The sequence below is a fragment of the Schistocerca piceifrons genome, chromosome 3 (assembly GCF_021461385.2).
Source record: "Schistocerca piceifrons isolate TAMUIC-IGC-003096 chromosome 3, iqSchPice1.1, whole genome shotgun sequence".
Classification (NCBI taxonomy): Eukaryota; Metazoa; Arthropoda; class Insecta; order Orthoptera; family Acrididae; genus Schistocerca; species Schistocerca piceifrons.
In genome coordinates, this window is record NC_060140.1 from 369,561,272 (window position 1) to 369,588,231 (window position 26,960).

Below are 26,960 nucleotides of genomic sequence, written 5' to 3' on the forward strand. Positions count from 1 at the left end.
TGGTTTGTTGTCTGTGATCAGGAGAAAATTAGACCCCTATAGAAAAACATGAAACTTGTTTAGAGTGTAAACAATGACCAAAGCCTCTTTCTTTGTCTGAGAATAATGCTGTTGTGTTGAATTTACGGATTTAGAAGTGTATGCAGTAGAGTGTTACATCCATCTTTATACTTACAAGCAAGGATGGCACCAAGGCTGAACTGAGATGCATCTGTGGCTCAAACAAGGTACTGACCTGGCTCAAACGTGACCAAACAAGGGACAAACTGCAGCTTAGATTTCAACAACTTGAATTCCTGGTCACAAGCCAGGGACCATGGGAAAGGAACATCTTTATGTAATAATGCATGGAGTGGTTGTGCTGCAATAGCAGAGTCTGATATAAACTTATGGTAGTACGCAATTTTGCATAAAAATCCTGTAGTTCCTTGAGGGATGTGGGTTGTGGCAATGTGGCGTGGCATTACAATCGATGTACTGGCACAATGGTTTTTAGTGTCGTCTCGTTGCCATTGTAGAGTCTTGTACCATGAGAAGCAAGAAGAGGATATTGTTTGGCCGGTATTCTCTTTCTATAAAACAACTGCACGCCTGTGTTAACAGGGTTCTTTATTACTGTAAACAGAGTGCTATGTATCTGAAGCAAGTCCATGTTAGCCTCACTGCTGGTGAAGTACGCATCCTGCTAGACACACAACTTTGGTCGCTATGTGCTGCTTGAGACAGACTGTGATTGCGACTGCGACCATCTGTGACTGATGACTCGACTCTGTCTGCTACTGACTCGGCTGAGTGACTTCCTGCAACTGTGAATGACTGGGCCCTCGGGGTCTTCAGTGGTGCTGTAAATACTGGCGGTCAAGAAGGCATTGGCGGCATGTTGCTTGCGAGTCTGTCTTTGGCCTCTCTCCTGATAGGTGTGCTTGGTCCAGTTCCTATTATCAATCTGCTTTTAACCTCTTTGTCATCCAGTGTGCTGGCGACAGCTTATGCCAACATATTACTCCCCTCCGAAATGCCGCATCAATGCTTTGTAGTGAGGCTGCGAATGACAAATGACAACAGGGAGGGAGGCAGGATGCTGGACATTAAGATGAGACAGGAGCCATAGCTGTGGAGGATGGCATACTCCCGACCATACCCCCTCATCTGGCTTGCGAGGCAACAGAAACACCCAACAGAAAACTGCTGCCAGGGCACACATCCAGGCCTGAGGGCATTTCGTGGGGTGGTGACAGCGACGGCAATGGTGACGGCAATGGCGGGGGCAAGTAGGACAGTGAGGGCAAGGATGCATTGTCCATGTGCTCCTCCTGGGGTGCCCTGGTGGCAACAGCAGGCAGCTGTGAAGGCTCTTTAAGAAAATAGCCAAAAACAAATTGTACTATTTGTGTTTTTGGTAGATAAAATTTTAAAGCTCATTTACTAGTAGTTCATATGCAATCTTGTGTCAGTGTGTAATTACCCAAAAAACATACACTAGTCCATGGAGGAAAATGTACAATCCAGAACTTGCTAAATAGTTGTAAATGCACAGACACACAGTCTCACAGGTAATCTACTTAAGTCCATGCAGAAAACGAATGGTTCCTATCAAAGTGGAACTAACCCATTGAATTATCCTAAGCTCAAAGAGAATGCAAGCCAGTAGCACTGTAAGAAGCGTGAACTATAACATGTTTTCAGATAATAAGTTTCTAAGTGAGATGCCTGTATACCAATTTCTCTTTCATGGGGTGGCACCATGTCGTCTGAGGCTGTGGAGTGTGTTGTGTGGTTTGTCTCTTAGGTGGTTTGTCTCTTAGGCAAGCAGCATCTCTGGAGACTTGGTCAGTATGTTGTCTTCTGAAGTTGAGTAGATTAGAACTACAAAATTCTTAACCAGAATGCTTTATATAATCTCAGTCAAATCATCCCTTACTGTTCTCATCGCCCTTTTCACCTTTCTGTTGTTATAATTTAATAACTAAAGAATTTCTTTATGCTAACATTGGTTATATACAGTACAGTATTTTGAGCCCCCCCCCATGGACCTTGCCGTTGGTGGGGAGGCTTGCGTGCCTCAGCAATACAGATGGCCGTACCGTAGGTACAATCACAGCGGAGGGGTATCTGTTGAGAGGCCAGACAAACGTGTGGTTCCTGAAGAGGGGCAGCAGCCTTTTCAGTAGTTGCAAGGGCAACAGTCTGGATGATTGACTGATCTGGCCTTGTAACAATAACCAAAACGGCCTTGCTGTGCTGGTACTGCGAACGGCTGAAAGCAAGGGGAAACTACGGCCGTAATTTTTCCCGAGGGCATGCAGCTTCACTGTATGATTAAATGATGATGGCGTCCTCTTGGGTAAAATATTCCGGAGGTAAAATAGTCCCCCATTCGGATCTCCGGGCGGGGACTACTCAAGAGGATGTCGTTATCAGGAGAAAGAAAACTGGCGTTCTACGGATCGGAGCGTGGAATGTCAGATCCCTTAATCAGGCAGGTAGGTTAGAAAATTTAAAAAGGGAAATGGATAGTTTAAAGTTAGATATAGTGGGAATTAGTGAAGTTCGGTGGCAGGAGGAACAAGACTTTTGGTCAGGTGACTACAGGGTTATAAACACAAAATCAAATAGGGGTAATGCAGGAGTAGGTTTAATAATGAATAGGAATACGGGTAAGCTACTACAAACAGCATAGTGAACACATTATTGTGGCCAAGATAGATACGAAGCCCACACCTACTACAGTAGTACAAGTTTATATGCCAACTAGCTCTGCAGATGACGAAGAAATTGAAGAAATGTATGATGAAATAAAAGAAATTATTCAGATAGTGAAGGGAGATGAAAATTTAATAGTCATGGGTGACTGGAATTCGAGTGTAGGAAAAGGGAGAGAAGGAAACGTAGTAGGTGAATATGGATTGGGGGAGAGAAATGAAAGAGGAAGCCGCCTGGTAGAATTTTGCACAGGGCACAACTTAATCATAGCTAACACTTGGTTTAAGAATCATGATAGAAGGTTGTATACATGGAAGAACCCTGGAGGCACTAAAAGGTACCAGATAGATTATATAATGGTAAGACAGAGATTTAGGAACCAGGTTTTAAATTGTAGGACATTTCCAGGGGCAGATGTGGACTCTGACCACAATCTATTGGTTATGAACTGTAGATTAAAACTGAAGAAACTGCAAAAAGGTGGGAATTTAAGGAGATGGGACCTGGATAAACTGAAAGAACCAGAGGTTATACAGAGTTTCAGGGAGAGCATAAGGGAAAAATTGTCACAAATGGGGGAAAGAAATACAGTAGAAGAAGAATGGGTAGCTTTGAGGGATGAAGTATTGAAGGCAGCAGAGGATCAAGTAGGTAAAAAGACGAAGGCTAGTAGAAATCGTTGGGTAACTGAGGAAATATTGGATTTAATTGATGAAAGGAGAAAATATAAAAATGCAGTAAATGAAGCAGGCAAAAAGGAATACAAACGTCTCAAAAATGAGATCGACAGGAAGTGCAAAATGGCTAAGCAGGGATGGCTAGAGGACAAATGTAAGGATGTAGAGGCGTATCTCACTAGGGGTAAGATAGATACTGCCTACAGGAAAATAAAAGAGACCTTTAGAGATAAGAGAACCACTTGTATGAACATCAAGAGCTCAGATGGAAACCCAGTTCTCAGCAAAGAAGGGAAAGCAGAAAGGTGGAAGGAGTTAATAGAGGGTCTATACAAGGGCGATGCACTTGAGGACAATATTATGGAAATGGAAGAAAATGTAGATGAAGATGAAATGGGAGATACGATACTGCGTGAAGAGTTTGACAGAGCACTGAAAGGCCTGAGTCGAAACAAGGCCCCCAGAGTAGACAACATTCCATTAGAACTACTGATGGTCTTGGGAGAGCCAGTCCTGACAAAACTCTACCATCTGGTGAGCAAGATGTATGAAACAGGCGAAATACCCTCAGACTTCAAGAAGAATATAACAATTCCAATCCCAAAGAAAGCAGGTGTTGACAGATGTGAAAATTACCGAACAATCAGTTTAATAAGCCACAGCTGCAAAATACTAACACGAATTCCTTACAGACGAATGGAAAAATTAGTAGAAGCCGACCTCGGGGAAGATCAGTTTGGATTCCGTAGAAATACTGGAACTTAACGACTTATCTTAGAAGAAAGATTAAGGAAAGGCAAACTTATGTTTCTAGCATTTGTAGACTTAGAGTAAGCTTTTGACAATGTTGACTGGAATACTCTCTTTCAAATTCTAAAGGTGGCAGGGGTAAAATACAGGGAGCGAAAGGCTATTTACTATTTGTACAGAAACCAGATGGCAGTTATAAGAGTCGAGGGACATGAAAGGGAAGCAGTGGTTGGGAAGGGAGTAAGACAGGGTTGTAGCCTCTCCCCGATGTTATTCAATCTGTATATTGAGCAGGCAGTAAAGGAAACAAAAGAAAAATTCGGAGTAGGTATTAAAATCCATGGAGAAGAAATAAAAACTTTGAGGTTCGCCGATGACATTGTAATTCTGTCAGAGACAGCAAAGGACTTGGAAGAGCAGTTGAACGGAATGGATGGTGTCTTGAAGGGAGGGTATAAGATGAACATCAACAAAAACAAAACGGGGATAATGGAATGTATTCGAATTAAATCGGGTGATGTTGAGGGAATTAGATTAGGAAATGAGACACTTAAAGTAGTAAAGGAGTTTTGCTATTTGGGGAGCAAAATAACTCATGATGGTCGAAGTAGAGAGGATATAAAATGTAGACTGGCAATGGCAAGGAAAGCGTTTCTGAGGAAGAGAAATTTGTTAACATCGAGTATAGATTTAAGTGTCGGGAAGTCATTTCTGAAAGTATTTGTATGGAGTGTAGCATGTATGGAAGTGAAACATGGACAGTAAATAGTTTGGACAAGAAGAGAACAGAAGCTTTCGAAATGTGGTGCTACAGAAGAATGCTGAAGATTAGATGGGTAGATCACATAACTAATGAGGAAGTATTGAATAGGATTGGGGAGAAGAGAAGTTTGTGGCACAACTTGACCAGAAGAAGGGATCGGTTGGTAGGACATGTTCTGAGGCATCAAGGGATCACCAATTTAGTATTGGAGGGCAGCCTGGAGGGTAAAAATCGTAGAGGGAGACCAAGAGATGAATACCCCAAGCAGATTCAGAAGGATGTAGGTTGCAGTAGGTACTGGGAGATGAAGAAGCTTGCACAGGATAGAGTAGCATGGAGAGCTGCATCAAACCAGTCTCAGGACTGAAGACCACAACAACAACAACATGTGATAATGGTCAGCTATTCGTAATTTGATGGTGTCACATTCTACTTAATGTCTACACACATTGCCAATTGTCAAGGCATGCTCCCTTCCTAGACAGTTTTTCATTTCAGCAGTAGAAATTCATTGATCTTAACATATTTAGGAAACACATTTTTTTCTCTTATTTTTGGGTTAATATCCCCCATGACAAAAATTTTGTAATGCCTATATTTGGCATTTATTACAATTATGTGTGCTACTAGTATTATTTAGCCAGAAAAAAGCATTTCTAGAAGTGCTTGCCAGCAGAAACTATTCTTGGATTGAAAAACCTGTATGACTACTCTTGGTAGGCAAGCTGCTCAGCACACAGGCCTTCTCTCTACGTGGCATCGGTTAGACCCTCCATGACTCATTCTTCTAGTCTGCTTCACTCTGTGACACATTCCTACAATCTGCTTGATTTTCATGCATTTGGTGAAATATTGTGGAGCCTTTGTCATTAATGCACCACCCCTCCACCAAAATTCTCCTCTCATGTGATATCAGTGTACCGCCATACACCATAATTTTCATCATCATCATCCCCCCACCCCACCCCCCTTGAACTGTATTGCATCTTTTCTGTGTTTACTGACATCTGTGTCAAATTATTAAGCTGTGCCGATACAGTAATGATCAGCATCAGTTTCACCAGTTTGAATATTAGTGTGGAAAAACAGGTTTGTTACTATCTGATGAGATGAAAATAGAAGTGGGTCAGTGGATGTCAAACGTCAGATCCAAAAGTCCAAGGTTTAGGCCTCAGCCGGTCATAGGACCTGTTTTTCTGTCACTTATCGATTTTTCAACTCAGCCAGTGATGTGTGTATGTGAAAAATGCCAAGTTGCGTTGTAGTTAAGGCTCCATATTAAACTATACGTCTATGGCTAAATCATAGACATCTCTGCACTGCATATACTGTAGAGTGAAGAGAGTGAACACTGTTGCTGGTAGTTTGTCAATTGGTTGGAGACTCTGGACTCAGGAGTCCCATCAGTGGCTTCTGGCGGGATTACGAAACACATCAGCATACCTTTCTTTCATTTACATACTCATCAATAACAATATTTTTTTAATATGCCTTCATAACAGTCTTTTTCTAATGCAAGTGGCACCCAAAAAATTTTGTTACAAAGGCAAAGGAAACTGGTAACTCTGCCAAGAACAACACTGTATAATTATGCTGTAGTTGCTTTAAACCACACAACATTGTGTGGAATAAGATAACCCATGAATCTGGCTGCAGAAACATTTTTGTCTAGCTCTGTGTGTGAAGTTTTTGTGGAGATTAGGTAACTTCTTCACATATGGGTGACAGCATATTTAATTTATTGATATTTATAACTTTGTCTGCTGCATATTTGCTCTCCAGTTTGGGCATGTGTTCACAGGAAGAAAATGACAGTCTCAGATGTCAGCTGGAAGCATACAAAAATGAAGTGGATCTGGTTAGGTCTGATCTCAGGACAGAGTTGGAGCAGAAGGACAAACAGCTGAAAGTGTTGCAACAAACCTTGCAGGGAATGCAACAGGTAAAAATAAGTTATTTAAAAATTATTCTTGTGTGCATACATTTTTACTTTCAGTTTCATTTACATTTCAAATTTCACTGGTTTCCAGCAATTAATAGAATCAAGGCGCCGACAGAATGAAGATGAGGTTAAAGTCAGAGAACTCCAGGCTCGTTTAAAGTCCTCAAATGAAGTACAAGCAAAACTTGAGGCAGCAGCAGCTGAGCAGCAAAGCAATGCAGATACAGCTGTCTCAGAAGGTGGTGACAATTCTGTGGTTGAAGACGTGAAAGTAGATACAACACAGCTAGCTCCACGCATCACAGACCGAGAAGCCAAGTTAATAGGTTGGTTGATCTTCTTCCTTGTTTTAGTCAATTTACTTCAGTGACTTAATTATATGATACTTCACTCTTATTTTTAAAGGTCGTGATCAAGTGGTACTTCAGCCATTTTGATTAAATTGTCTGCTTTATTAAATCCTTCAGTCGAATGCCACAATGACAACCAAGTGATAACCAATTCCATTCTTAGTGTAATGAAGTTACAAACCTTAACTAGTTGACGTGTTTACAGACTGACACTTTCTTTAATGCCCTTAGTGCAAGAAAACCATCTGTTGTTTCTTATTCGACAATGAGTCTTAAGAAAACAATATACTTTCTGAAAGTGCTACGAGCACCATATGCAGACTGTTTGTATATTACTTTCTCTATTTTGCATAGTCAGCAAGTCTCTTTTGAATAGTAACAAAGCCAAGTAACCCCAATTAACCCATTTAGTACATTTGTAATAACATTAGTTCCCACTTTCCAGGCAACTATTGATGTCCCTGTGTCAACATACTTATTCTACTTTCACCTACCTTCTCCTAAAAAACTATAGAAACTGACCCCAAACATTTTTAACTCCTTGAAATGAGTATTTTAAGGTTAGGTAAAATCTCACAACAAGAAGCGATAGAGCAATTAGATGAAAAGAAGCAGAAATTACAGGCATCGGCCAAACGACTTGGAAGATAACAAAAAAAGTGAAAATAGAAGGAAACAAAACCAAACATTCAACACAAATCAAAAGAAATTTTACCAGACAATAGTTAACACACACATTAAAATAGACAATCCACCAAACATAAGAGACATGGAACACTTCTGGAGCAACATATGGTCAAACCTGGTGCAACATAACAGGCATGCACAGTGGATACAAGCAGAAACAGACACATACAAGATGATATCACAAATGCCTGAAGTGATAATATTACAACTTGAAGTCACCCGAGCAATTAATTCTACGCACAATTGGAAAGCCCCTGGAAAAGATAAAATAGCTAAAGAAGTTCACCTCAACACATTCACATCTAACTAAATTATTTAACAGTTACATTGCAGACCCATACACATTCCCTGATACACTTACACATGGAATAACTTATCTGAAACCTAAACATCAAGCAGACACAGCAAACCCAGCTAAGTATCGCCCCATAACATGCCTACCAACAATATACAAAATATTAACTTCAGTAATTACACAGAAATTAATGACACATACAACACAGAACAAAATTATAAATGAAGAACAAAAAGGCTGTTGCAAAGGAGCACGAGGATGTAAAGAGCAACTGATAATAGATGCAGAGGTGACATATCACACTAAAACTAAACAAAGGTCGCTACACTACGCATACATTGATTACCGAAAAGCTTTTGATAGTGTACCCCACTCATGGTTACTACAAATATTGGAAATATACAAAGTAGATCCTAAATTGATACAGTTCCTAAACATAGTAATGAAAAATTGGAAAACCACACTCAATATCCAAACAAATTCAAATAATATCACATCACAGCCAATACAGATTAAGCGTGGAATATACCAAGGAGACTCGTTAAGTCCTTTCTGGTTCTGCCTTACTCTGAACCCACTATCCAACATGCTAAATAATACAAATTATGGATACAATATTACTGGAACATACCCACACAAAATCACACATTTGCTATACATGGATGATCTAAAACTACTGGCTGCAACAAATCAACTACTCAACCAATTACTAAAGATAACAGAAGTATTCAGCAATGATATAAATGTGGCTTTTGGAACAGACAAATGTAAGAAAAATAGCATAGTCAAGGGAAAACACACTGAACAAGAAGATTACATATTGGATAACCACAGCAACTGCATAGAAGCGATGGAAAAAACAGATGCCTACAAATATCTAGAATACAGACAAAAATAGGAATAGATAATACAAATATTAAAGAAGAACTAAAAGAAAAATATAGACAAAGACAAACAAAAATACTGAAAACAGAATTGACAGCAAGAAACAAGACAAAAGCTGTAAATACCTATGCTATACCAATATTGACCTACTCATTTGGAATAGTGAAATGGAGTAACACAGACCTAGAAGCACTCAATACACTTACACGATCACAATGCCACAAATATAGAACACATCACATACTTTCAGCAACAGAAAGATTCACATTAAGCAGAAAGGAAGGAGGAAGAGGATTTATTGACATAAAAAACCTACATTATGAACAGGTAGACAATTTAAGAAAATTCTTTCTAGGACGAGCAGAAACTAGCAAAATACACAAAGCAATCACTCATATAAATACATCGGCTACACCATTGCAATTTCATAACCACTTCTACAACCCTTTAGATCACATAACATCAACAGATACGAAGAAAGTGAATTGGAAAAAGAAAACACTACATGGCAAGCACCCATATCATCTAACACAGCCACACATCGATCAAGACGCATCCAACACATGGCTAAGAAAAGGCTATATATACAGTGAGATGGAAGGATTCATGATTGCAATACAGGATCAAACAATAAACACGAGATATTACAGCAAGCATATTATTAAAGATCCCAATACCACAACAGATAAATGCAGACTTTGCGAACAACAAATAGAAACAGTAGATCACATCACAAGCGGATGTACAATACTAGCAAATACAGAATACCCCAGAAGACATGACCATGTAGCAAAAATATACATCAGCAACTTGCCATACAACATGAACTAATAAAACAACACGTTCCCACATACAAGTATGCACCACAGAATGTACTGGAGAATGATGAATACAAATTATACTGGAACAGAACCATTATAACATAAAACAACACCACATAACAAACCTGACATCATACTCACCAATAAAAAGAAGAAATTAACACAACTAATCGAAATATCCATATCTAATACAACAAATATACAGAAGAAAACAGGAGAAAAAATTGAAAAATACATTCAACTGGCTGAGGAAGTCAAGGACATGTGGCATCAGGATAAAGTTGACATTATACCGATTATACTATCAACTACAGGAGTCATACCACACAATATCCACCAGTACATCAACACAATACAGCTACATCCAAACTTATGTATACAACTACAGAAATCTGTAATTATTGATACTTGTTCAATTACCCGAAAGTTCCTAAATGCAATGTAACATATACTGTACAGTTAAAAGGAAGTCACGCTTGATCAAGGTCTGCGTCACTTTCCATTTTTGACCAGACATAACGTCTGAGAAAAGAAAGAACAATAACAATAATAATAATAATAATAATAATAATAATAATAATAATAATAATAATAGTAGTGTTTTAGATTTTCATCATTTGCCATATCATTTCATACAAAAAGTTAGGATCACCATCAGGAACTTGGTAACATAATAACAAACATAGCATTTATAGTGAATGGTTGGTATGATACCATTAATCTTATGCTCTCTCCAAACTACAAGACCCAGGATTGTCTGTAGGAATACCCTTCTTACTGAAACTTCCTGGCAATTATACAATTTGGAAGGTAGGAGACGAGGTACTGGCAGAAGTAAAGCTGTGAGTACCGGGCGTGAGTCGTGCTTCGGTAGCTCAGATGGTAGAGCACTTGCCCGCGAAAGGCAAAGGTCCCGAGTTCGAGTCTCGGTCGGGCACACAGTTTTAATAACTCACAGTCTGGCCCATACTCACAGTATGGGCCAGACCGAGTTGGTACTCCCATAATTATTTTCAGATTCACCTTCTACTCTCATATTTTGTGGGCTTATACCCAAAATGTCCTCACTAAGTTTCCCCAGTGCTTGTAGTGCTTTAATAACTGCGTGCCCGACCGTGACTCGAACTCGGGACCTTTGCCTTTCGCGGGCAAGTGCTAAATGAGGAGGGGAGACATCCATCCTCACTTGATTAACAATCATACTCGTCACTGAACTCACAGTATGGACCAGACCGAGTTGGTACTCTCATAATTATTTTCAGATTCACCTTCTACTCTCATATTTTGTGGGCTTATACCCAAAATGTCCTCACTAAGTTTCCCCAGTGCTTGTAGTATCTTATCATGCAGCTCTACCACAGCTTCACTAATATGAAACTTTTAACTCACTCTGCCACCTGATACCCCTCAGCTCAGGCTCACAGATCTCTAGATTCAAAATCTAGCACCCTAACACCTTATCCATCATCATCCAGTACGAAAGCTTCTGAAATCCCACTTCCATCAGCCAAACATCCAAAGTCTTCTACTTGCATACATGTTTATATATTTTCATTATAAATTAGGCTTCATAAATCATGCATTTGAGGCTTCTCGGGAGCTGTGCTACGTCGTGCAGCACTGTGTTACACAAGCACAGTCAAGCTGCATGTGGCTGTTGAAATTGCTTGAGGTCATTGTGACTGTCCCAGAGCAGCCCAAAGAGCTAAAACACCAAGAAGAATCACTTCTTGGCTTTTGGCGGATCAGTGTTTTTAATTTTAAATTCTTTAATCATAGGATTGAAGGTCATCTTTATTGATACTAATAAACAGCACAATCACCAGTTACGCTTACATCCTCCTCTTGATCCCTGGACCGTTTTTGATGTCCTTTTGCTCTTCCCTTTACTTTAAATTTTGATAATGTGAATTTGTTGTTGCTGTTGTGGTCTTCCGTCCTGAGACTGGTTTGATGCAGCTCTCCACGCTACTCTATACTGTGCAAGCTTCTTCATCTACCAGTACCTACTGCAACCTACATCCTTCTGAATCTGCTTAGTGTATTCATCTCTTGGTTTCCCTCCACGATTTTTACCCTCCATGCTGCCCTCCAATACTAAACTGGTGATCCCTTGATGCCTCAGAACATGTCCTACCAACCAATCCCTTCTTCTAGTCAAGTTGTGCCACAAACTTCTCCTCTCCCCAATCCTATTCAATACTTCCTCATTAGTTATGTGATCTACCCATCTAATCTTCAGCATTCTTCTGTAGCACCACATTTCGAAAGCTTCTATTCTCTTCTTGTCCAAACTATTTATCATCCATGTTTCACTTCCATACATGGCTACACTCCATACAAATACTTTCAGAAACGACTTCCTGACACTTAAATCAATACTCGATGGTAACAAATTACTCTTCTTCAGAAATACTTTCCTTGCCATTGCCATTCTACATTTTATATCCTCTCTACTTCGACGATCATCAGTTATTTTGCTCCCCAAATAGCAAAACTCCTTTACTACTTTAAGTCTCTCATTTCCTAATCTAATTCCCTCAGCATCACCTGACTTAATTCGACTACATTCCATTATCCTTGAATTTATGAGGGCTGATTTCTGGCAGAAGGCTGTAAGTGTTGTTTTCTATACTGGGCTTTCTCCCTTTCTGTTGCCAGGTCAGCTAATACTTCCATTTTTGAATGAGGCTATCTAGTAATCCCAAAAGTTCTTTCATATATTACTTATTAGTTTATCATTTTTCACATTTCTCTTGTGATTCTTAACCCATACAAAATCACTAACCTTATATGATACTGGAACTCCCTTTTCCCATCTCTTTCTTCTCCTCCTCTCTCCTTCCTTAATCTGTGCTTTTCTAATATTTACTCCCAGCTAGGACACATCATCCTTACCCCGTGTTGACCATTCATTCTGTTCAAATATGGATTCCCCTTCAATTTACTTCCCTATCAGTTCTTTTGGTGAAATCTCCATTACAGTGTGTGACAATTCATTCATCACCTGCTCAAAGTCTTTTACCAAATCTAACTGCTTAGAATGTTTGTTGGCACAAGTGGTCTACATAATCTATCAATACGTAGTGCACACTTTCCCGAGGCATAAATTCCTGAAACTGCTTAACATTAAACTGAGTGCCATTGCCTGGTAATAAATTCTTGGGCTTACCTATGTTATCATCTCTTAGTTTGGAAATTATACTAAGTGTTGTTGCTTGTTTCAAAGGATACATTGTCAGTACCGTAGACAAACATTTTAAGGCGAGAAAGATGTACACCAAACCTTCCCTTCCTCTAGGCAGGGGACCAAAAACGTCCATGACCACCAAATCCCATAAAGCATCATGAATAATGGACTACAGTAAGATGTTCATCGTTGTTGTCTGTATTTTTACCTTTTGGCAAACTTCACAAGATTTTCTTAGCATACCATGACAAATTTCTAAAATAGTAGTACTTACTCATATGTAGGATTAATTTCTTTGGTCCAAAAGGCTTGTAACCCAGATGTAAATACCAAGTTGATAACGTAATATATTCATTTGAAATGCACAGTAACCATCTATTTGTTTTGTTATTCTTGTGAAATGGTAAGCTCTTGTATACTTCCCAGTTTACATTATCTTCATTTGGGTTTTGCTTAATATTTCATGTGCATCTGTTTAACATACAATTCTGATGTGCTAAGCCTAAATGAAGACAAAGGGATTTAATGTCCTTTTCATACTTGTTTACCTTCCAGAATAAATTCCAAAAATATCCTTGTTGTATATTCTGATTGGATAGCAATCCTCATGGTAGTTGGGTTAAAGCACCTGGTACCAGATTGTCTATGCCTTGGACATTCTGCAATGTGAAATCAAATTCTTGAAGGAACAAGCCCTACCTTGTAAGCCTGTTATGTAAGAGTCTAATTTTACATACTATTGTTTTATGTCTAGCTGAAGGGTAATGAAATTTAGAGATAGACCACACCACAGATAATGCGTCCTTTTTGGTGATACCATAATTCCTCTCGTGTTTGGTTAAAATTCTACTTGCAAAAGCTATTAGGTAATGCTAAATGCCTAAATCCGTGTATTTCTCTTGATAAATAAGGCATCCTAGGCCATAATCTATTGCTTCCATTGCTAACTAGGATGGTAAATTAAAATCTGGAGGGGCTGTAAGTGGTGTTCATGCTAAACTCTCCCTTATTAAATTGAATTCTGATTTACAGTCCTGTGTACATTTCCAAGGTGTGTAATGTTTGAGTAATGCCATCAGGTATGGTGCATTTAGTACATAATTGCATATAAATTTTCTATAAAACCCAAACAAAGCTAAATATTATGTAAGTTTTCTCTTATTTGATGGTTCTGGATACTGGCTAATTGCATCTAATCTGCTTGGGTTTGTTTAATCTCTGCTGTATTTATAATGTGCCCAAGAAATTTTACCTCACCTGTACCAAACCGTGACCTTGATAGCTTGCTTATTAGGGAATTTAATATTGAAAATAGCTCTTCTAGGATCTGAGGATGTTCTGATCAATTTTAGACACTGTTCCCATATAATCTACATAGATTATGATCTTGTCCCTCAAGACGCCTTCTATAGCATTATCCAATGCTCCAATAAAAACAGAAGGTAAAACTTTGAATTGGTAAGATCTACCATCAAAATGAAAAGCAATGTATTTTCACGACTCCACATATAGCAGTATTTGCCAGTAACTACCCTTACGTTTATAGTAATTATGTATTTCATTCCCATAAATCTAGTTAATAATTCCTCATTGACAGAGTGTCTGTCTCATTCAGCTTCAGTTACTCTGTTCACTGTTCTTATGTCAAGTACAAGTCATACTGATACATCAGATTTCATAACTACAACTAAAGGGTTATTGTAAACTATCAGAGGGTTCAGTAACATTCCATATTAATATTTTGTTAATCGTTCTGTTAATCTCATGACATACTGAGCTTTTTGCTGCCACTGGAATTGAGTATGGTTTTATAAAAGATGGTGTATGAGGCAATATCTTTAACAAACAAAACAATCCTTCTGAAAAAATAGTAAACAGGCAGTCAGTTGCAGATTGGAAGGTTTATTAAACCACTTTATCATGGTTTCTACATTTATAAAAATATCTTCATCAGAAGGAAATACTGACAACTGGATTACATGTTGTGGCAGAGGTACATTATAATATAGCCAAAAGGCTTCAGTCAAACATAAAATTTCACCTCTATAGCAAATTAAAACATACACAACATGGTTACTATGGAGGGGAAATTTTATATATGATTGTCGACTTTCAACTATATTTTAACGCATCCTTGCCACAACATGTAATCCAGTTGTCAATACTTCCTTTTAAAGAAGAATTTTATAAATGTTGAAACCATGGTATACTGGTTTTAATAGACCTCCAATTTGCAACTGATTGACTGTTTACTATTTCTACTAGAAGATATCATTCTACAGTTGTTGCTCCAGCCATGAACAAAATTTCAAACAGTATCTATAAGAACTCCTGGCTCAGCAAAACAATGCTTATGTGCTTTCTTAGGCTGGTATTACACTATCAAATTTCTTTGACAAAGATCTTTTACGTAGCACTAAAAAGGGGTATTACACTGTCATCATATTTTTTCATCGGAGTTCAAGATGGTAGACAACAACAACATCATGTTATGAGCTGCAGCTGCTTGTACCACAATTGTATTTGAAAGAGAAGTGGCGGAGAAAAAGGTGAACATACTTGGCTGAAGCCATGGGTTTTACGTTGAGATAGTAAAAGCATTCAGCAAAATTTGTTACGAGAGCAGCAAATGGTGGATATCAATTATATATAAATTACTTACTAATGGATGAGAGCGCATTTCAGTGCTTGCTCAATAAAGTAGCTTCTCGTATTACAAAGCAGAATACTCACTTGAGGAAAAGCTATATTTGCAGAAGACAGGCTCACCATAATACTGCCATTTTTTACTACAGGAGAGAGACAGAGAGAGAGAGAGAGAGAGAGAGAGAGAGAGAGAGCTACTCTAGCTAACAATACAGCACTTGAATACAAGTGTGTATTAACCAAAATAATCCCTTGGAGCAATTTATAAAGCACTGAAGGAGAAATATCGGAATGTAAACAGGTGTTTAGCATACTATATGGGCATTAAGAAGTATTTTTATTTTTTAATAATTTAATTAATAAAATTGGTATTCCAACATTTACAAAATTTCTAAAATGTACTAAACAGATGAAGCACTTTCTTACTTGTGGCATCCAGAATTCAAAATCAGACAACGCAGAATTGAGAGCTAAGATTTTTGTTTTATTTTAGAGTGTGCCCTTCTCCTCTATTCTGCCTTGCTGAAAAGCTGAATGTTTCTAGATTTAGAGGTGAATAGCTGTAGCTGTGATTGTGGATTTGAAGTCACCTGCAGCATATCCCACCACCCTCTCAGCACATGATTAATAGCATGCACTGTGCCCTTGCTCACCCTCACCCCAGTCGAAGCAATGTTACTAAAAAGAGTCAAAGGAACACAACAACCAAACTTTCCAGCCATGATACAAACACGCTACAGACTTCGAATAGCTGTACGATGCCAGTGTTCCAAGCATTTACATTTCACATTGCACTGAACAGAAGACGAACGACTTTTATGATCAGATCTATGGTGAGGCCCTGGATTGGATCTTATTTCTTTGACGAAAAGGTGAGATTCGATACACTATCAAATTTCATTTACATAAATATTTGACATATCAACCTTGAAAAGCAAATATGGGCCATAGCAGAGATGACAAATCTTTCTTTTCCTGTGATGTTAATCCTGAAGATTTACAAATATAATTGTTAGTAAACTGCTACAGATGCTGGTAGGCACAGATGTGTGCCCCCTATGCAGGACTGCTTGATGTTGTGAAATACTGATCTGATTGGCTCTGTGATTTGTGTATTAAAATTGTCATTTTAGAATGTGGAAAATAAATGTCATTCCAGGAAGACCTACAGAAGTCATTTTCAAATTTTACTTCATGTGAAGGAATGGAAAGAAAACATTTGTAACAAAACAGTTTATCAGTTAAATTCTTCAATTTAGTGATATCAGAAGAACAGAGAAAAACTCTCTGTTTATCAGAAAGAAATTGTTTATTGTGCTATCATTACCATTTAAAAGTCATCAGTGAAGAACCAGAACATATTTGCTAAAGAGAATACTTGCAGGAAAGTGCTAGTAAATAGCTCTTTACACAAACAAAATAATTTCAGAAGGGGGGAAATGGCGCAGTGCAGGCAGCACATAAAGACTCGTGGGATAAATTTGTAGCTAATTGTAGAGGTTGTGCAAGTGGAGGATGGTGGCTCAGGTTGGGTCAGAAGCTGCTCAGTGGTAGCAGAAACCCTTTATTAATTTATTACAAGCTCAAACCCACATCTGCTGCTGGCTAAAAGATGGGTCTCAAGCCATGGGACACATGGCAGCACAGTGTTGTGCAAGTGCAGCAGAACAAATAGTATGACGTGACTCACATAGTACAGCATGCTGTTGCATCTGTGCGAAATAAGTATGCTCGTGCTGCATTGAGGAAGGACTGTCAACTGTAATTATGGCCTTGTGGAACTCGGAGCATCAAGCATTCGCCTTTGAGGTGTATTTAAAAAAATACACCCATCTCTCTTCAGAGAGTCTTTCATCATCATTTCAAATTGAAATGATATGATAAATTCCTGTATCATTGGACAATTGTACAATGAGTGGAACACTGCACCTTGTGCAAAGAAGAAAAGACCAAGGTGACAAAGGACAGTGGATCGCAGAACGAGTGGAGAAGATGCAGCAAAGACTCATCCCAAGTCCTCACTAGTCTGCTGTCAGATGTGCCTTGGCACTAACAATGTCAGATCATTCCGTGGGGTGCATAATCTCAGTTTCAACCCATACAAATTGCAGATCGTATAGAAAATAAACAAACAAGATAATGTTGCCAACAAACTATTAGGTGCACTTCCTGAAACTTTTAGCAGCTTATCATCAGATGTGAAAAAATATACTGATGGCGTCACTTAGATGGTGGTGTAAACAAACAGAATTACTGGTAATGGGCAACACTTAACCAAGATAACCCTTGTCAACTGCATGAGAAACAACTGCAGAAGCTTTTGTTCACCACCTGGAGGATTGCATATAAGGTGATGGTGTTGTGTTTAAAAATAAGTAAAGGGAGTATATAGTATGTAATGGCATATACCTTGTTTGTTTTCAATGTGTGTTTCAATAAATTCATCGGTTTGTTTCAAAGTTCTGTTCTTTCTGAATTCTTCTATTCATTCTGATGGACCCTGAAGTAGGACATGGGCCATAGCCCATTCTTGCACTATAGACAGTCACAGCCAGTGACCAAGCTGCATCATGGCTGATGCAGCATGGTGACACAGCCTGCTGAGTGTGAGACAGCTAAGAACCACTCAGCCATGGCATGTGGACGGCGTAGATATCCAAGCAGCATACCCTGAACAAATGGCTTCTGGTGGTTACTGGCACCTGAGAGTACCCCAGTTGCTCTGTGATTAAGTGGGCCTCAGTTTGACCCTCAGTTTGTCAGGTAGCGGCCAGACCCACTCCCAGCTGCAGCTGGAAGTGAGGCGTGCCCCCACACACACGCACCAAGTAGTTCAATCAGGATGATGACAGAGCACTGGCTACCTCTCAGCACAGGCGGACTGTATGTCGGTTGAAGACTCGATGGTTCACCGCTTTGATTGATGTCCAGCCTGCCAGGATGGCTAGTATTTTTACAGACAAAAGCAGGTTTGTTATGATGTGGCCATGACAGATGTCAGGTAATCTGCATGATAAAATGTTTGTTGTTTCAGTAATCAGTAGGGCGTTAGCTGGCCAGTGGATGCAGACACCCAGTGAGTGACTTGCTGCAATGCTGTGCCAGCATAATGCCGCAAGTGGTCCATGTGGCATCAAACTCCCTTACCTAGGCCTCTTTCATTACAGTCCACCCTTCTTCAAAGAATTTGGTCACCCTAAATTCTCTCTGCTGCTCTAGGTGGAACTAGCTAATCAATATTGTTTGTTTTTAATATAAAACTGCAGGTAGAAAGTTGGTAGGGGTTGGATGTTCTCGACTCTACACCTGAGATAGTATTGGACAGTGCTTATCACTAGTAAAATCATGAGTATGACTGATGGTGCTTGATATGATGCTGTTGTATGTCCCCAAACAGTTGCTTCATCGAAATTCAACCATTCTGCGTGGGTGCTAAATGGTCCATGGAGGGGAGAAAGGTTGAGTCCAGGGAAGTGTTCAGGTTGGTTGGGTTTTCTCTAGGTAGAATTTCAAATGGAAGATCATCATCAGCAGCAGCAGCAGCAGCAGCAGCAGTGTTCTGCCCTAGGGCAGGTCTTCACATTTAGCTCTCCATGCAGTCCTGTCATTTGCCACCTTCTTCATTTTCTCATACAGGTTTCCTATCCTTATACTACCCACCATCTGATATTTTTTGTGTTCTCTTCTTCTGCCATTCATCATCCCTTCCATAGCACCCATCAGTAAACAATCACTTCTGATCCAGTGTCCAAGCCAGTTGTGTTTCCTCATCCTGATTACCTTTAAAGTTTCTCTCTCTTTCCCCACTCTTCTCAACACCTTCTCATTTCTCACTTTGTTTATCCATTTTATCCATTCCATTCTCCTCCAAATCCACATATCAAATGCTTCTATTCATCTTTCTTCCTCTTTCCTCTCTATTCATCTTTCTTCCTCTTTCCTCTCTATTCATCTTTCTTCCTCTTTCCTCTCCATTCATCTTTCTTCCTCTTTCCTCATTGTCCATGTGTCAGCTCCGAATAATACCATGCTCCATATAAAGCAGTTCGCCAGTCTCTTCCTCCGGTCCCTGCCCATGCACCCACAGAGATGCCTCCTTTTATTATTATAAAATGCCTCCTTGGCAATTGCTATACATGTTTCCACCTCCTTACTACATCTCATGTCGTCCTGAATTATGCTTCTGATATTTGAAAGCACTAACTTGTCTTGTCCTAACTTTATAACTGTTCTTATTTTTGGAAGGCTAGGTAGACAGAATAAAGAATAAAAAATAATAATCTACATTGATACTCTGCAGTCCACTGTAAGGCAATCTGCAGTCCACCGTAAGGCAAGTGGCGGAGGATACCCCATACCACTACTAGTCATTTATGTTCCTGTTCCACTTGCAGATAAAATGAGGGAGAAATACTGTCTGTATGAGCCCTAATTTTTCGTATCTTAACTTCGTGGTCCTTATGTGCAATGTATGTTGGAGGTAACAATCATTGTACAGTCAGCTTCAAATGTCAGTTTCCTAAATTTTCTCAGTAGTGTGCCTCAGAATGAACATTGCCTTCCATCCAGGGCTTCCCATTTGAATTCCCGAAGCATCTTCCATTAATCCGTCCTAGTCCAGATCCCAAACACTCACGCACTACTCAAGAATAGGTTGCACTAGCATCCTATGTGCTGCATCCTTCACAGGTGAAGCACACTTTCCTAGAACTGTCCCAATGAGCCAAAGTCGACTATTCACTTTTCCTACCACAATCCTCATGTGCTTGTCCCATTTCATATCACTTTGCAACATTACGTCCAGATATTTAAATGACCTGACTGTGTCAAGCAAGACACTAATAATGTTGTATCCAAACATTATGGGTTTATTTTTCCTACTCATCCACATTAACTTACAATTTTCTACATTTAGAGCTAGTTGCTGTTCATCACACCAACTAGAAATTTTGTCTAAGTCATCTTGCATCCTTCTATAGTCACTCAACATCGACACCTTACTATACACCACAGCATCATAAGCAGACAACTGCAAATTGTTGCTCATCCTGTCTGCCAAATAATTTATGTATGTGGAGACTTCTTTAACAGCCTATAATGGCGCAACATGTCAAATGCTTTCCAGAAATCTAGAAATATGGATTCTGCCTGTTGCCTTTCATCCATAGCTCACAGTATATCATGTGACAAAAGGGCAAGCTGAGTTTTGCATGAGCAATGCAGCAATGCTTTCTAAAACCATGCTGATTTGTGGACATAATGTTCTCAGTCTCAATAAAATGTATTATAATCAAACTGCGAGTGTGTTCAAGGATTCTGCAGCAAACTGATGTTAGGGATATTGGTCTGTAATTTTAAGGGTCCGTTCTTTTGTCCTTCTTATGCACAGGAGTCACCTGTGCTTTTTCCTGGTCACCTTCGACTTTGCGCTGGGTGAAAGATTCGCAATAAATGCGAGCTAAGTAAGGGGCCAGTGATGTAGAGTCCTCTTTGAAAAACTGAATTGGGATTCCACCTAAGGACATCACACACATCCATGCCTGAGGCAGGATTCGAACCTGCGACCGTAGCAGTCGCACGGTTCCAGGCTGTAACGCCTAGAACCGCTTGGCCACCCCGGCCGGCTGTATAATTCTCCTGTACAATTTCTTGAATGTGAAATTTAAAACATCAGCTTTTGTTTTACTATCTTCAACTGTCACACCAGACTGGTCAACAAGTAACTGGATGGAAACCTTAGACCCACTCAGCGATTTTACATAGGACGAGAATTTTCTCAGGTTCTCTTCCAGATCTTTGGCTAAGGTATGATGGTGGTAGTAGTTGTATCTTTTCGCAGATGCACGAATCTCTATGAACCTTTGCTTGTCATCATTTGCACATTCTCTTTTGAATCAAGAATGCAATGGCCTCTGCTTCCTCAGCATTTTCCAAATCTCATAAGCCATGGTAGTCTTTACTGTCCTTAATCCCCTTGTTGTTAGGCACATAATTCTACAGGTTAAGATTTCCAGTCTGCTTAAACTTTGCCCATAATTCCTCTACATCCTTCTTACTGGAACTAAGTGATGTCAGTTCACTGTCTAAGTGAGATGCTACCAACTGCTTGTCTGCTCTTTCTAGCAGAAACACTCTCCTAGCCTTCTGAACTGATTTATTAACTTTCATAACCATAGTTGCTACATGACATCATGGTCACTTATCCCCATTTCTATACTACCGTTGTCGATAAGGTCTGGCCTATTTGTAGCTACGAGGTTCAAAAAGTACTTCGTGTGACTGTCTGTCTGTACCCCTGCAATGAATCCGTAGACACCACTGTCCACGCTCAGTAGGTTAATGTCAGCTCCAACTAGTAATGCATGATTTGTGTATTCACGTGCTACTGACCATTCTTTGAATGACTCTAGAACTGTCACAGCAGAACCAGGTGGCCTGTAAAAACATGCAACACACAATTGACAGTACCTTTTCTGCTTCTGCTGACAAAGCGTTTGGTTTTTGTGAATACCCAGTGTTATCTACGAAATTCCACATTCCCATACTACTTAAGTATGACAAAAGACATCAAGTAAACATACACCTTTTCGAAGTCCAAAGTGAGCAATGTCTTGTGAATTCATGCCGATATAAGGATACTCGTGTCAGAGGTACTTTATATTTTATTAAAATAGACTTTCATTGGAAGGTTATCGTCTTAAACTGTATTTCATTTGTATTAGTACACTTCATATTTTAATAGCATTTTCCATCAGTTTATTGGACTCAACAGTAAACATCAGAGAGGAATCAATCGTCAACAAAATATTCTTGTACTGTCTGACAATGCTCAGATAGTTTACCAATTCCATGCCTGTGGAAGCTTACTGGTTCTGAGTTTAAAGTGGTGTCAAACCAGATCTGGACTGCAGTTTCATCGAGAAATGAATTTTCATGGCAGCAGTTTTCTTGGTCATTTTTCTTACACTGTGGCTGAAAGGTGTCTCAATTGTTGGCAAGAAAGACCAGTTAAGATGGACACATCCCTTGGGAGGAGTTCATAGTACATAATAGTCTTTTTGAGCCATATGCAAAATATTATTTTCACGCTGCCCATTGGTCAAGTATATGTCTTTAGTTAGAGTTCAACCACTAATTTCTTCTACAGAAGTTAACATAAACAATCATAACTCTTAACTAGTAACATTATTGCATAGGACTGCTCAGTGAGCAAACTGATGACTTTCAAACAAATATGCTGTAATATTTACCCCTTTAGCTATCGTTGCTGTGGATTAGAGCCTGCAGTACTCCTACACCCAGTATTTGAACCTTCCCTGTTGAATGCAAATGTCATGCGACAGTTAAATAGTCACACTTCATCACATGTCAGTTCTTGATATTTCCTGAATGTAGAAAATCACTCATGTTAGAACAGTGTTCTTCAAACTAGAATATCCTTTTCTGATGTGTTTAGACAAGAAGTTGTCACCTTACACACAATACAAAGATTTTGAGCTGCTACTGCTGCTTTCACATCTGTATTAAACAAACAAAAACGAACAGTTTGTCACAGAAGTTAGACCTTTTTCTACTTGTGACTACTTCACAACACTTAAACATTGATAAGTTCAGAGTATGCAAAATCCAATACTGAAGTGCAAGATAAATATTTAAACTTTAAACAAGAAAATGACAGTAATAAGTACACTAATAGTGCTGCACTGTGGACGACTGGTTGGATGGTAGCCAATTCTGTGTGAATTGGGCCCTAGGCCGCCTGTCTGCAGAGCCTTCGGCATTGCCATGTGTTTTCCCAGTTCAGTGTACTACTTCAAAATTAAACTCACTAAGCAGTAAAACCCATTGTGTTAAAGCAACTAGTTAGGTATGTAAGGTTCATCAGCCACTTTAATGGTGCATGGCCTGTTGTGACTTTGAAATGCTTACCATACAGGTAGCAACAGAAATATATACCATAAACCAGGTTGGGTATCCCCTTCCCTGTAGTTGAATAATTCTTTTCTGCTTTATTTAACATAGGCTATCATGTGCTCAGCCCCATTTATCTCCTTGCTTAGCACTCGCCCTAAAGCATGGTTTTGGCAGCACAATGTAGTGTGAACTGTTTTTGATAATCCAGAAGAGTGACTACAGAATCGGATATTAGTACGTCCTTTAAATGCTCAAAGACATGCTTGGAATATGGAATCCCTCCTACTCATGTGCATTAATTTACATTTTCATACATTTAAGCATGCTGCCATTTGTCGCACCAACTATAAATTAAGTCAGAGTCATCTTGTATTCTCCTACAGTCATTTAATGATGACACATTCCCATACACAACAGTGTCATCGACAGACAGCTCTAGATTGCTACTCACCCTGTCTGTCATATCATTTATGTATATAGAGTGTAATAGTAGTCCTATTACACTTACCTGGGACACTCCCTGTGTTTGATTAACACTCATTTTCAAGGACACTATAATGGGTTCTATTACTTAAGAAATCTTCGAGCATCTCAAATCTCTGGGAACTTAATCTGCATACTTGAACCTTCGTTAACTGTCTGCAGAGAAAAGGGCAGGCTGAGTTTCGCACAAGTGATGCTTTCTAAATCTGTGCTGATTTGTGGGCAGAAGATTTTCTGTCTTGAGGAAATTTATTACATTTGAACTCAGAATAAGTTCAAGAATACTTTAGCTAACCAATTAGGTCTGTAATTTTGCAGGTTCATTCTTTTACCCTTCTTATACACGAGTCACCTGCACATTTTTACAGTTGCTGGGCAAGAAATTTATGATAAATGCAACCTAAGTAAGGAGCCAATGCCATAAAGCTGTCGAGTACTTTCTTTAAAATCGAATTTCGGATTCCATCCAGGCCTGATGACGTCTTCTTCTTCTTCTTCTTCTTCTTCTTCTTCTTTTCAGTTGCTTCTCTATGCCACGGCTACCTTTTAATGTGTCCTCCATATGAGAGTTTGTGTGACGGTCAAACAATGGTATGTTTCTACATTCCTCTTGCATGAATGATTCCTTAAACATGACATTTAAAACTTCTGCTGTCCTCTATTGCCACACCGTACTGATCGATAAGTGACTGGGTTAATCGTCTTCAGTCCACTTAGTGATTTCACAAAGGACCAGAATTATCTCAGGTTCTCGGCAAGATCTTTCGTCAAGGTGTGATCGCTAAGGTATGACGGGGGAAGTTGTATGCTGTGTGCATAGATCTTCTTACAGACACACGAATTTTTACTAATTTTTGCCTGTTGACATCTGAAAGTTCTTTTTTGAACTGAGAGTGAGCAATGTCTGCTTTCTTAGCATTTTCTGAATTTTATTATTTAATCATTGGTAGGTCTTTTCCATCCATAACCCATTTACTATGCACTTACTTATGGATGGCATGATTTACAATAGCTTTAAATTTTGCCAATAATATTTATAATATAATATAATATAAAATAATATTTCACCTAGGCCTGCTGCTTTCCTGAAGGGCACTAAATTCGGAAATGTTGTTTTTATTACTTTGACAGATCACTGTCAACGTTTTTACAGACAAACTGTCTTTATTTTATACATGGTCTGAGTTCACTCTTTGCTTATCGATTGGAGAACATTCATCAGAGAACAACCACAGTTGTAAAATTATGACATTGCCCCAGGGTATCCAAAGTTTCTGTTATGTTTGGCATGGTTATGCATCTTATGCTGATTCAAATATTGATAGTCACAATGGCACCCATAAGTATCTGAAATTTTTTTACAGTAACTACTGGATTGCCCCAATCACTACTACTCTCTTCCTATACATTGGTGGTTCATTCCCAGTGGAAATCCTACACTGTAATATTGGCATAGTTAGCAGTTGTCTGAGACCCAGTTTTTCCATTGCCTCCTTATCCTTCTCTTGCAAATATACACTTTGTCCCACAGTGCAGCTAAATTGGCAGACTGTCATGGCTTAGAACACTTTACACTGAAATCTCTGCTAAGTCTAGTCCTCTGCCACTTACAGGTTGATACTGTGATAGTTCCACTTCCTGTGATCCAAAATTATGTAGGCTGATGGACACTACCCAACTGCCACTTGCACAAAAGCTAAACTGTGGCGTACCAAGAACTGTGCTTTGTCTATGAGGGTGGTTTGAAAAGTTCTCGGAATCACCACGAGAGGTCAGCGCTAGCGCAACGAGTTGTTCGTGTGATATTCATTGGACTGTTGCCTGTAAACACGTGCCATGTCAGTGCTCTTGTAAGAGAGCTGTGGCAGTGACATGGCTCTGTTGTTGTTCCCGCGTAGTGCTTTGCAAAGATGGAGCAGTGATTAAGTACTTCATAAAGGAAGGTATGAAAGCATAGGACATTCATGCCAATTTCCAGAATACACAGGGGGACTCCGCTCCTTCATGTTCAGCTGTTGCCAAGTGGACAAATGAATTTAAATTGGGTTGGGAGAGCTTAGATGATGATCCACGCAGTGGTCGGCCAAGATGTCACTACTCGAGAAATCATTGCAAAACTGCACAAAATGGTCATGGAGGTTCGCCGACTGAAAGTGCGTGAAATTACTCACGCTTGCCAGATGTCATCTGAAAGGGTATATCACTTTTAACTGTAGTATTAGAAATTAAAAAATTATCTGCAAGATGGGTGCCGCAACTCTTGACGTTGGATCAAAAACGCATGAGAATGGGCGTATCGGAACAATGTTTGGCCATTTTAGGCGAAATGAACTAGAGTTTCTGCACCAGTTTGTGACCACAGATGAAACTTGGGTGCACTACTAGACCTCAGAGACAAAACAATAGTTAAAGCAGTGGAAACATGATGATTCTCCACCACCAAAGAAGGCAAAGGCAATTCCTTTGGCGGGAAAGATCATGACATCAGTATTCTCGAATGCGAAGGGGATTCTGTTTGTAGATTATGTCCCCACTGGGCAAACATTTTCTGGAAAATACTATGCTAACCTCCTGGACAAATTGCAACAAAGATATGTGAAAAAAGGCCAGGTTTAGCAAGGAAGAAAGTCGCCTTCCATCAAGTCATTGCTCACTCGCACACAAGTGCTGTCGCCATGGCAAAATTACACAAACTAAGGTATGATTTGTTGCCACATCTGCCTTATTCATCTGATATGGCTCCGTCAGACTTCCATCTCTTCCCAAAACTGAAAATTTTTCTTGGTGGATGAAGATTCACTTCAAATGAAGAATTGATAGCCAGGGTTGACTACTGTTTTGTAGGCCTGGAGGA

General features: G+C 39.3%; 1 protein-coding gene across 1 annotated transcript in view; it reads left to right on the plus strand.

The window, feature by feature from the left end:
• LOC124788093 (ecto-NOX disulfide-thiol exchanger 2) overlaps positions 1-26,960 on the plus strand; it is a 217,078-nt gene that overhangs the window by 167,192 nt on the left and 22,926 nt on the right. The window contains exons 10-11 of the mRNA XM_047255195.1: positions 6,695-6,835; positions 6,924-7,161. Coding sequence (XP_047111151.1) covers positions 6,695-6,835; positions 6,924-7,161 — 379 coding nt within the window. The remainder of the gene's footprint in view (positions 1-6,694; positions 6,836-6,923; positions 7,162-26,960) is intronic.